We start from the raw sequence: 12,505 nt of genomic DNA, 5'->3' as shown, positions 1-12,505 counted from the left end.
ATCAGATTCTACTTACATCTCTAATACCTGAAACTGTACTTTGAGTTAGTAAGTCACTATGACCTGTATATTCAAAGGGGTTCCTACACTGCTTGGCATCTCAGTTTAGGCTTGAGTTTTTGAAGCAACATTTACATCTGCAGTTAAATGTCTATCTATGCCTTCAAGACCCTGCAAAAAATGAAAAATGTTGGCTAGGTCAGAGAAAAGCATATTCTGTGATGTTGTTAATAGAAATATAGCAACACAGGACTAAGAGGAACCTCTAGAGCAGTGTTTCCCAACTTTTTCCAGCCCAAGGCATGCTTATATTGTTAACAATTTTCTGTGGCACACCTGTTGAGGTGTTCCTCATCCCCATATTTATGAGGTCATTGTAGCTCCTAGCTGCAGCAAAATTCCGCAGCACGCCTGTTCATTTCTGATGGCACACCATTGTGTCCTGTCACTGCTCAAGTACACCTGGAAAGATGCTTGTAAAACCTGTTCCTACTAATTTCCAGAGATAGATTTCACAGCTTCATTATGGAAATCTGGTCCAGAGTTTCAGCACCCAAACAGAAAGTTTTTCTTAGTATCCAACTTCAATTTCCTTTACAGCAAATTGAGCCACTTTCTGCTCTTTCCATTACCAGTGGATAATAGCTTTTTTTTTCTTTTAACCAGAAGACTGTTATTATGCCCCTCTCTACTTGTTTCTCTTTTGTATCTTACACAAACTCAATTCCTTTAAACATTTTTTCCTGGGCCACACTTTTCAAACTTTCAATATTTTTTATTTTTGCTTTTCTCCTCACTTTCCCCAATTTTTTAAGATGAAGTATTTAGACTTATGACTGGCCTCACTTATAACAGTTGCAAGTCATTTCTGTTTTTTTCCCTTCATTTTCCTCACCCTGTCAGATTGATAATATGTGCCTCCGTATGAAGGTCTTGACACAAAATCACTTTCAGTCATGCCTAGTTTATAAACATACTCTGGAACACTGGTGGTTCGATGAAGACTACCTGTAATTGAAAAAGAGCAATGTAAGTATGAACTTAATAAACACTGTTTTGTTGTAAAAGGACAATTTATGGTGACACGTATGGTCAGTCTATGATACTGGTACATGGAGATTAAATAGTAGAAAATTGAAAAGTATCAGGAATTCAATATATTACATTCATATTGTGGATAAGCAAGGCTTTCTGATGGCAATGGGTCATTTTTTTCAATTGTGTAGTTGTGCATTTTTATAAAGCAGTATATATTTTAGCTGTCTTATGAATGGAAGCCAATACAACTATTCCACAAAACATATTTTGATACAGCAACTAATATATTTAGAAATATTTTATAGTATGATGATTTTTTAAATTAAGTAACAGAGTCATATACATACAGAGCTTATGGCAATGAATGGATACTTAAAAGAACATGTTCAATCTTACATAGGTATTGCTTTCTATTATAGTCACTCTCAAGATACACATGGAGTTAAAAACAGGGCCTGAAGTCAACACACAAAATATGCAAGCAGAGCACAGATGTAAGAAAAGTACAGATGCAATGCAAAGTGTTAATGACAAAATATATTTATTTATATGTGCATGCTATCATTTGTTAAAATACTGCAGCTACAATTTTGATCGTGAAAATACCAGCACATCGTGTCTGTAGAATTGGTACTTAATAGTTTCTTAACTCAGCTGTTGATGATTGTTTCTTTGGGCTCTAACCTCCTGTTAACATCCTGAAGCAGGCAATGCTTTGTTAATCCCTTGAATGCTGCACCCGGAGTGCACTAAAAGACCATGAGCAAAATCTATGGATTATGAAGACATATGGCATACAACCCTGAGAAAGGAAAGGAGGTTAATGACACTTCCAATCCATATCTGAAAGGTTTCATAATCCTATAGAAAGTGTGGGAGGCATGCTGTACACATTTCTCTGTCTCTTTCCAAGGACTAGCACTGAAGGAAAAATAGTGTTATCTCTTGTGATTCTTGGGTTACAATCTGATTTCTCTCTTAATTAAAAGGAATTTCCCAGTTGTTATCCTTTAATTAATTTCATGTTTCTTAAAGTTCCTTGATTGAAAAGAAAATGAATGACCTTGTAATGGATTCTACTGAAATCCCTGCTCAAAGGGATCCCATACCTGTGAGTACCTCCACATGCATGTAAAACATACAAAATACTTCTATGAAAGGTAAAGCAAAAGTCAAAAGCTCAAGAAAAGTTGCTCTAGCAGTCATAATTGGGTTAGCATGTTATGCAATAATTCATGTAGATGCAAAAACAGTGTTTAGCAAAGGAGAATCTTGAAGAACTCAATGGTAACATTACTTTGATTCAAATGGCAAAGACTATTCTAGATGCTAGGCAAAACCAACCTAAAACATGACATGGCTATGTCAGCCAAAAGTCTCCATCTCAAACTCTAGGGGCTACATTTGCAAAGGCAGTAACATGCCAAATACGTAGATAAGGGTAGGGTGTACAAGAACATCTAAGTGAGCATGTATTTAACAGCCATTGGCTTTCAGTGGGAGTTAGGCACCTAACTTGCTTAGGTACGATAGGTATCCTTAGGCACCTAAATAGCTTTTCAAATCTGACCTTGGTAATTATTTTATGGTTGGGACTTGGCAAGAACATGACAGACCAAGAACACTGAATTAGCTTTAAAGAAGAATTATTAAGGATTTTCAGTTCGAACTTGTGCATGCTGAAAAGCAGAGTGTAAAGCCAATTGGGCGAATTCAATTAGAGGCTTCAGTTGCTTTGTTCTGGCAAAACCCCCATAAACAAGGCTTACTTGACTGACAACTTTGTGTCCCTGGAATGGCAACATGTAGGCTGGTCACAGCAGGCATGTGATCATTTCTTTTTGACATAAGTGTAAGGGTCTTTTTCTTAGCCAAGGGTTACCTAAGAACTTGAATAAGTAGTGCCATAAGAAAGCCCAAACGTTCATGCACTTTATTTGATTTATTTTTAGATCACACAGCAGTGCTGTCCTGAGTGCCAAGTAGTACTAAAATGTAGTATAATAATCTGTCTCTTTCAAAATTACACAAGTTTTTTGAAACCTCACAGGACTAACACACCTCCCAAAGAAGTCCAGTTATTTATTTATTGCTTAAAAATCCTTCTTGAAGCAACTCCTCCAGTATCATTACTCCATTTCTTGTTTGTTTCGTGCTTTATGATTGGAATTTTAGGAGAGGCTGAAGGGATCTGGGTGTCCAGCTCACTTTGACTTTCAATGAGTGCTGGGTATCAAATTTCCCCGGGACCTTTGAAATTCCAGCTTATATTGTTGTCTATTACTTATCTAGTTAGAACATAAAAGTCCTTGAACAAGGCCCAAGCCTCCTGCACGTTTTGGGCTGCTCTGAATCCACTGTCTGTACACAACAAATAATAAAACAACAATGATCCCCATAGATCCTCATTAACTAAACTAGTATAAGTGTCAGGCTTTTGCACAGCCTTTGCATAACCAAAATATTGTTGATCAGAAATTGCAACATTTAGAGATTTTTTGGTAAACAGAAGCTTTTAGACTTTTACCAGCCAAGTGGTTTAACCTTCAGCTGTCTTGTTAAACTATGCTTCAGCAAACAAAACATTTTTTTTCAGCAGCAAACACAGGATAGTCATCAGGTTGTGGAATTTCACATTACATTCATAGTATCTACTTGTTGTTTTTACAACACCAGTAAACAATGCTGATGGCATTTCTCCCTTAGATATGTGCAAAACAAAGTGTGGCTTGTAAGAAAATGATCCACCTACTTGTGTCAAAAATTAGTGTTTTAAAGGAAGAGGGGCTAACTTAAACATTGCACAGTTATTTGGCTCACAAGAGGAGACCTGATTTACGCTTGGGTTGTCTCCCTTGAAGGAGGTATTGCATCTGCCTTCTTTTCTCTGGGTTCTGTGCTGTCTGGGGCTATATGCTTTGTCTCAAATGTTGCAGTTTCGTCAGCCTCAGGGAGACAAAAATTATGAGTTAGTTCTAATTCAATCAGCTTAAAAAACAGCTGAAAAGAAAAACGAGTTTAAAACCCACTGGCGTAACTAGATGCTTGAGCACCCTGTGCAGCATTGGCAGAAGGTGTGGTGATAGTGCAGCGGCTGCTATTTTTGTGTCCCCTCCCCAAAGGACAGCACCCAGCGCTGGAGCTTTGGTCACTCCCCTCCTAAAAGCAGTGGGCTTTTTAAAAATAAGGTCTAGAGACTTCTTGTTTTCCTTTAGGGTTAATGTTTTCAGTCTTTTGTCTGCAACAAAGAAAGGTAGAAATTTAATCTTAGGTTTTATATGTTGGTTTCATAGTTTCATAGTTGGTAGGGTTGGAAGGGACCTGAGCAGATCATCAAGTCCGACCCCCTGCCACAGGCAGGAAAGAATGCTAGGGTCAGACGACCCCAGCAAGGTGTCTATCTAGCCTCCTCTTAAAGACCGCCAGGGTAGAAGCGAGGACCGCTTCCCTTGGAAGTTGGTTCCAGATCCTAGCCGCCCTGACTGTGAAGTACTGCCTCCTGATATCCAGCCTGAATCTGCTCTCTGTCAGCTTATGCCGTTGTTCCTTGTTACTCCTGGTAGTGCTCCGGGGAACAGGGACTCTCCCATTGCCTGCTGGTCTCCCTTGGCCAGTTTGTAGACAGCCACCAGATCCCCTCTCAGCCTCCTCTTGTGGAGGCTGTTGTTGTTAAGAACAGCAACAAAATGATGTAATTTCCAAGACTCCAACAACTGAGTCTTTGGGGAAGAAAAGTAACAAACCACCAACATTGCAAGAGTTGTGATAACACTGGAAAAAATGGCAAATAAGATGTGTGGGAGGAGTCCTAAAGAGGCTGAGCGGACTATTGTAGATATCTTTGGAGAGTATTTCTCGAGCATCCCTCCTTGCTTCCTTGGGCATGTGACTAGGATTATTTACGTGTCTCAAAACGCATATGTACTTAATTTCTCCCAATAAATAACCAATAACCATGGGCCATGGTGCCTTGCTTGTATCTGTCAAGTCAATTAACCTATATCCTAAAAATACAATGATAATAAGGCAAATCTGGTGCCCCTGTGACTGCACAAAAGATGAATAGGACAGACATTCTTTATGTAAAGCAATTCAGACACTAGATAGTTCAAATCTGGTATGTGGTCACTTCTCACTTCTGAGGCTTTGTAAAGTATTTTTACCTGTCTTTGGACAAGTTACAATCAAGAAGGAATCAAGAAGTCCTGCAGATATTAGTATATGAACAAGCCATCTTGGGCCATGATCCTACCATGGGTCTTGATTTTTCACATCATGAATTCCTGTTCCTTATTCTTGCTCAAGGTTGGTGAAAAAGCCTCTTTGAAAGTTTTGGGTTCCTGCCTTCCTTTTTTCTTCTGTCTTTTTCACATTCCAGCACTCAAGAAACACCAATACAACTGAACTTTTGCCAAATTATACTGGAATGCCAAAGAATCATAGAACCTAGAGACAGTATCCTGTCCATCTCCCTGCCAATGCAGATCTAGGCCATACATTACATTTCCAATAATTTAAAAGGACCCTCCCCCACCCTGCTTAATTCTTTAGGAAGCAGTAGCAAAAAAAATAACAACGAGGACAGGAACAAAAGATGGCACTCTTCAGCAAATGCTCCTTTTATCTAAATGCCTTTCACTAGGAGGATTTAACAGGAAAATTAAATGTTCTGTCTGTCCTACTGAACCTGATCTAACTTCTACAGACATTTAGACCTTCAAAACTGGACAAGACAAAATCAGCTAAAAACAAAGCATGAACTATATAGAAAAGAGAAATGTAAGGGAAATATTTGATTCTCTAATTCTTAACTGCCTTACAGGTGTACATCCAAAACTGTCCATTAGGAAAAGATATAGGTCTATAATTCAAAAAGAAAAAAAAATCTGACTCATACAGTGTAAATATGTACACAGACAGCAACACCCAAGGCTTTTTAAAAAAAAGATATACTGGGAGACTGTGCAATCACATCACTCTTTGGAATTGAATAGGTGTAAAGAAGGGCAGACAAGCCCAAAGGTAATACTGAAATACACCAGATACAGAATTGAAAGGCTGATGAAGACACCAGAGATCCAAAATAGCAAAAAAAAGAGCAAAATGCTCAAAGTGCACATGGAATAACCAATACTGTTAAGTTACACACACAAACTGAGGAGAACTCCAGGCTTACTACTGTGTAATATTTTTGACACCATTAACTACAACATCCCAGTCTTCAAGTAGAACCAGATAGGTATAGAGACATTCAGAAATTTCACTGGAATGTTTTAAGTTTTTGTCAAAAAAAACAAATCCAAGCATTTAACCTATAAATATATAGCAACTGACTACACAACAGCTTGAAACATGCCACTTAATGTCTTGGCAAATAATAATAAATATCTACATAATCATTTAACAATGAAAATTATTCTCCACTGACTATGTATGTCTATTAACAAAGGAACTGAAGCAGCTCCTTGTTTTAATCCTTTAGCAATTGAGAGAATTCTCACTTCAAGATTAGCTACATTCTCTCAAAGAACAAAGAGCACAAATTTTAAAATGGGCCTAAATTTCTAATGTAAAAAAAAAAAAAAAAAAGAACAAAACCTTCCTTCCCCACTTCCCTCTACAAAACCAAACCTTTCAGGATAAGCATATGAATCACGAAACATCAAAAGCAGAGAAAAAAATCCATTCTTTCCTTCCTATGTAAGCCTTTAAGGCTATGCTGGTGCCATTCATTTGATCCTTTAAAAAAAGTTGCACTGTTTGATGCTATATATTTGTATATTTCTCCTATGGCATAGAGTAGAACTTACAGGTGCATAGAGCATAAGGATTGCCCCCCAGTACAGTATATACCATTGTACCATTTTAGTCCTATGGGACCCAGTGCTTACATGCTTTCCTAATTTTAAGTACATGAGTATATCAGTTAGGTATGTGCTTATCTTGCTGAACTAGGTCTGAAGTGTTTACAGACTGGGCTTTTATGCCAAAGGGAACTGATACTTTTTTTGTTCATGTTCCCTGGGACTTCAGAAGGTTTAGGATCAGGCCCTTGATTAATTTAGCCAGTAGTATCAAAATCTGAAAGATAATGTAATTAAAGGAAATGGGTATTTTTCTCCACTTAAAAGAGTAGCATCTCTAAATAAAATACAACATGAAGATTGAAATGTCATGCAAACTTTAGGCAAACATTGAGCAAGCCTTTGGACAGGGCTTATTTAGTTAACACCCCCCCCTGCCCAAAACAAAAAAACTAAAAACAAAAAAGAACCCAGAAAAGAAAAACAGACCAAAAAAACAAACAGACAAAAAACAAAACCCCAACAATGAAGCAAATTCCACTTCGTTTTGGTCTTTCTGAGCTTCAGGGTTGAAATAACTGATAGAGATGAAATAACCAACAGAGATGTGATAAACACAAGTGCATATACATATAACAAAGAAGTCTAAAAGAGGATCTAACTAGGTGCAAAGTCCTTATTTGTATAACCAGTGCACAGCTCACAGGCATTTTATCTACTATCCTTGTTTTTGAAACTTACTTTTTAAAGTTACTGGCATCTTAAAAATGTAAAATGTCTAAAGTACTTGAACTTTAGTGGGGGGAAGAAAAAGGCAGCAGCAAAACAAAACCATCCCAAGCCCACACCCATCATGAGTGTAAATACCCAAGGAGCTAGAAAAAGCTAGAAGAATTTGACTTTCATAGTTCTTTATGTATTGTTGATGCAGGCGTTGCCTCAAGCCACCACATCCCCTCATTTATTACCTTACGCTGCATTTTTCAAACATCTTGTCTCCATTATCAGAAAAAAATGCATTTAAATATAACAAACAACACAACTTTCACAAATGGTTGGAAGGTTTTTTTTATATATGTATTGCAAGCACACACAATATTTGGAAATAGAACTGACATGCCGCCTACAACTACCACATACCTGACTGTGAAACTCAGAAAAACCAGGGTAGATGGGTGCTCTCCATAGAATTTTTTTTTGTAGGACTGTGGCTGTATCCTATTAATTTTTGGTCACTAATATTTTAGCTGGGTGCTGGACCAACCATTCATTTTCTTATACAAATATAATGTGGCTATTTCCATGTAGACATACAACTCCTAGCAACAACCAAGCAACGGCATATTCTAAGCCAGGTCATTTATATTTTTACATAGAAAAATACAATTGAAGCAGCTTTTTTGATTATTGAGCATTGCAACTTCAGCTTTTCAATGTCTTTAAAAGCACAGCCCCATACCCATCCTCTTTATACTACTCAAGCTGAAGCAGTGGCAAGCTGAAGGTACTTTCTCAGCAGTTCACATGAAGCTCTCAACACCTCACAGGATGCAACCAAATCTAGGTGGAGGCAAGGGTACTGCTACACAGATCCTTTGAAGGATTTGGGCTTCACTCTAAAAGTTTGTAAAGACACGGATCAATTACTTTTGCCCATGGCGGTCTCTGCACATCACTGTGTAATGTTAATACTAGTCTTGAATAGAATTATTGTTCTATATTTCTTTTTTGCTTCTTCCCCATGCGTGTTTTGCTAAGCCTCTCTTTTGTTTGCTTGATTTTTATATCTGGGGCCAGAAAACAAAGCAAACTATCGCTTTCTTTATTTCCTTCCTTCTTTCTTTAACAAACAGGACTAGCTAGGCAAACAAGACCTTTAACAATCACACTGAAAATAGTGGGAAAGAAGCCAGACTGCTCTCTAACGATTGTAAACCAGAAGTCACCCCATTAAAGCAAAAGGAGATGAAGTGGCGAAGTGTGAAGCATGTAGTTCATTTAATCAAATGGGGAAGAAAACAAGAGCATTGAAATAAAAAAAAGTCATGTGTGGGAAGACTTTTTTGGTAAAATATTGTAATAAGGGGACAGGTCCCATCAGATACATGTCAAAGTCATTTCTTCAAGGTCCCTGCAAAGCTTACAGGTGCTAAGATAGAGGATGGAAGTGATATTATATTAACCAAAAAAGAAAATAGCTGAGAGGTGGTACAGTCATCCACCCTGGCAATCTTCAAAAAGTCTTGATGTTCATCTTGTTGGGGTCATCTGACCCCAGCAGCCTTTCCTGCCTAAGTGCAGGGGGCTGGACCCGATGAGCTGTAAGGTCGCTTCCAGCCCCTAACAACTATGAAACTATGTTAACACCCCCTCTCTGCTCCCCCCAAAAAACTAAAGTTCAAGATCTTCAAGAAGGATTTAAGCACATAAACCCCAATGTCTTTCAACTCAGACTGGCACTTTGAAGCCTCTTTGATGGAAAACAAAACCAACCCTCCCTCCCATTTATAGGGCTACACACTCATGCTTGAAAGCAAGGGGAAAACCAACAGAAGCTCACGTCACGCCTAGGGCTAACAGCTCACAGAGGCGAAGAAAGAAAAGAACGGAGGAAAGAGACCCCGGGAATGGGAAGGCTGGTACCCGCTCTCCCAGGGTGGGCCCAAGGGTAACTGGTGCCCTAGGTGAACCGTGTACCTCGGTGCCCCCACCACTTCCAACACAGACGAAAATATGAAGTCTACAATGAACTTCTAGAACCTCAGAGACCTTTTCAGAGGTCTTTCTCCCCTTCCCCAACCACAGGTCTTAGACCAAGGTGGAGCCGTAGCTAGCCAGGGCTGTCATTTAGAATGATGTTCCTGTTATTTTGTCCTGCGTATCATTTTGGCACCACCCAAATTTTGGTGCCCTAGGTGACCACCTCGTTTCCCTAATGGCTGGACCAGCCCTGCAGTCCCTGTTTCAATGGGCTGGCAGATCCATGCCCACCCCTGGCACTGGGTTTACTCTCGGGCGTGGGAAGTGGGCAGCACGGGGTTGGGTTCGCAGGCGCTGGGGTGCCCTTCGGAGGGGGGGAGCGGTGCGCTGCGCGGTGCGTGGCGCCCAGGACTGCCCTGCCGCACAGCACGAAGCACTAGGGGCTCCCACCAGCCAGGCAGGCTCAGGACCCACGTGCCCGGCAGCGCTGGGGAGTGGGCACGGGGAGGGGCACAAGGGCCGGGCACTCACCCGGGGAGCTCCGCCGGGCCAGCGTCTGCTGGACCTGCCGCTGGATGCGCAGCGCCTTGTCCTCCCCACCCGCCCGCCTCAGCCTGGCCTCGGACGGCAGCGCCAGCGTGGAGCTGTCCAGCGGCCCCGCGCCCAGCACCGTGCGGATGTAGCCCGGCTCGGGCCCCGCCATCCTCCCTCCCGCGGGGCCGCCCGCCGCCGCTTCAGCTCGGGGCCGCACGACTCGGGCCCCGGCCGGCTCTGCCGCGCAGGTAGCCCTGGGGCAGCGCCCAGCCCCGCCCCCCCACATAGCCCCGGCCCCCCCCCCGGGGCACAGCCCCGCCCCCCCCGGATAGCTCCCCCCCAGCTTCGGCCCCGCCTACCCCGGGGCACAGCCCCGCCCCGCCCCGCCCCGCCCCCCCCGGCATAGCCCCGCCCCGCCCCGCCCCGCCCCGCGGCTGCTGCCCGGCCCGGACGGCCAGTGCCGCCCGCTGCCTTCCCGCTCGGGTGGCGGCGGGAGCTGGTGTCCTCCTCGTTTCGAAGCGGTTTTTTCCCCCTAAACGTTTGGGAAGGGTCGGCACGTCGCACCGCGGTTTGGGTGGAGCGGTCAACTCTGCTTTCGTTTCCAAAACGGCTTTTCTTACTCGTGGCAGGGGAGGTTCTTGGCGCTATCTTTTCTGAGAGTGGCTGGGAAAAAAGTGTACTATAAACTTGTTTTCCCCCCAGCGACTCTCATAAAAGACATGGCTCCAAGAACCTCGCCTGCCACGAGTAGGAAAAGCCGTTTTGAAAGGAAAGCAGAGTTGCCCGCTCCACCCAGGTCGCAATGCGAGGTGGCGTCCCCATTCAAATGTTTATTAAAAAAATGCTTCAAAGCGTTGGTCTAATAAAAGATATCGCCCGAAGAACCTTGTCTGCCCAGGTCTTTAGACCAACACGGCTACAACCAAAGACCCAGTTTTCCCACTCGCGTTGGCTGTAGCCGTGCTGGGCTAAGGCACAGGGTTGCCCGCCTTCCAGGCTGCCCTGGGATCTCCAGGAATTAGAGAGATCTCCAGGAGCCGCGGAGAGTCACGGGGGCGATGAATGATAGGGCATTCATTAAAATAAATATTAAACAGTGAATCCGATGTATACAGTACTCCTGTGGATTTTTAAAATGTGCATTTTCCTTCTTGACGTGAGGTTGGTGCACTGTAATTCATGTCACTGTGTCATATGATGAAACCTCGCAGAATAGATTTAAACAGAGCTGGCAATACTAAGGCAGAATGCCCAAAACACCCATGACTTCAACTTGGAAGATGTTGGTGTGCCAGGGGCAGATGGCAGGGGAGCCATGAGGGGCCCGATCCTTGTTGTGGCCGTGTACCCTGGCCCCTTCCCACCATCCACCCAGAGGCATGTGTGCCAAGCAAAATCCCTTCGAGTGCCACACCGGCACCCCTGCCCAGGGTTGCCTACCCCTGGTCGAAGGACAGAGGCAGACAAGGTTCTTTGGGTAGATGTGGTATCTTTCATTAGACTAATAAGAGAGCACACAAAACAACACCACACTCTCCCTTACACCTGAAGAAGGGTGTTTGTGCCCAAAAGCTTTCAAAGAACAAATCTTTCCAACTATTTAGTTGGTCTAATAAAAGATATCACATCTGCCCAAAGGACCTTGTCTGCCTCTTTTCACGCACATGGAGAAGCAGGGCTGGTAGGGATCTCCAGCATTATCCAGAGCAGTGGTTCTCAACCTTTTTTGTGCCATTTGTAAACATTGATGGCCAGTCGCAACCCAGTGCCCTCACTCCCAACCCACTCCCCCCAGGCCCCAGCCCCCCCAGTGTGTGGGATAGGGGTGTGGGGGTGTGGGGGGGCTGTGGGGCATAGGGGGCCCCAAGCAGCCCCTTGCAAGCTGGAACCTTGCCAGCCTGCAAGGGAAAAGACACGGCTTCCCATGTTTTTCTCCTTTAAAGGAGAATCCAATTTTAAAGTTTGTTCCTGACCCTTTCATATATTCTTGCGACCCACTTTTGGGTCGTGACCCACGGGTTGAGAAATACTGATCTAGTCCAACCCAGCCCATGCAACCATCATCTAAACTCTACATAAGACTACCCTCAACCCTGACACAACAAGTACCTGCAAACAGGGGTGGATTCAGGGGTGGCAGTTGCACCCCCTTTGATTCCTGCTTTTCCCAAAGTTTAAAACCAACTGCCTGGCAGCATTTCTGATCAGGCAGGGCTGAGCGAGTCAAGTGACTTCATGGCTCATGATCATCTCCCTGGGCATGCCTACACATTCATTAATGAGCCCTAGTTACTGCACGTTTAGTTTAGTACTTCCTTAATGAAGCACTAACTGAGTGTGCAGTAGGTAGAGTTATGGCACAGTAGTGCTGGCTCATGGTTATTTTGTGATACTGTGCTTAATAACACTGCATAGTAGGCTATTAGCAT

The 12,505-nt window shown here is 42.9% G+C and overlaps 1 protein-coding gene across 1 annotated transcript in view; it reads right to left on the bottom strand.

The window, feature by feature from the left end:
• Positions 1 to 10,311, bottom strand: part of PKP2 (plakophilin 2) — an 80,139-nt gene extending 69,828 nt beyond the window's left edge. Inside the window, exons 1-2 of the mRNA XM_006268639.4 lie at positions 10,074 to 10,311; positions 896 to 1,008 (exon numbers count right to left, since the gene is read on the bottom strand). Of these exons, the coding sequence (XP_006268701.3) occupies positions 896 to 1,008; positions 10,074 to 10,245 (285 nt within the window). The 5' untranslated portion in view covers positions 10,246 to 10,311. The remainder of the gene's footprint in view (positions 1 to 895; positions 1,009 to 10,073) is intronic.
• Between the last annotated feature and the right edge of the window lie 2,194 nt (positions 10,312 to 12,505).

Source organism: Alligator mississippiensis, chromosome 4 (genome assembly GCF_030867095.1).
Source record: "Alligator mississippiensis isolate rAllMis1 chromosome 4, rAllMis1, whole genome shotgun sequence".
Lineage (NCBI taxonomy): Eukaryota > Metazoa > Chordata > Crocodylia > Alligatoridae > Alligator > Alligator mississippiensis.
This window is presented reverse-complemented; position numbering and strand designations above follow the sequence as displayed.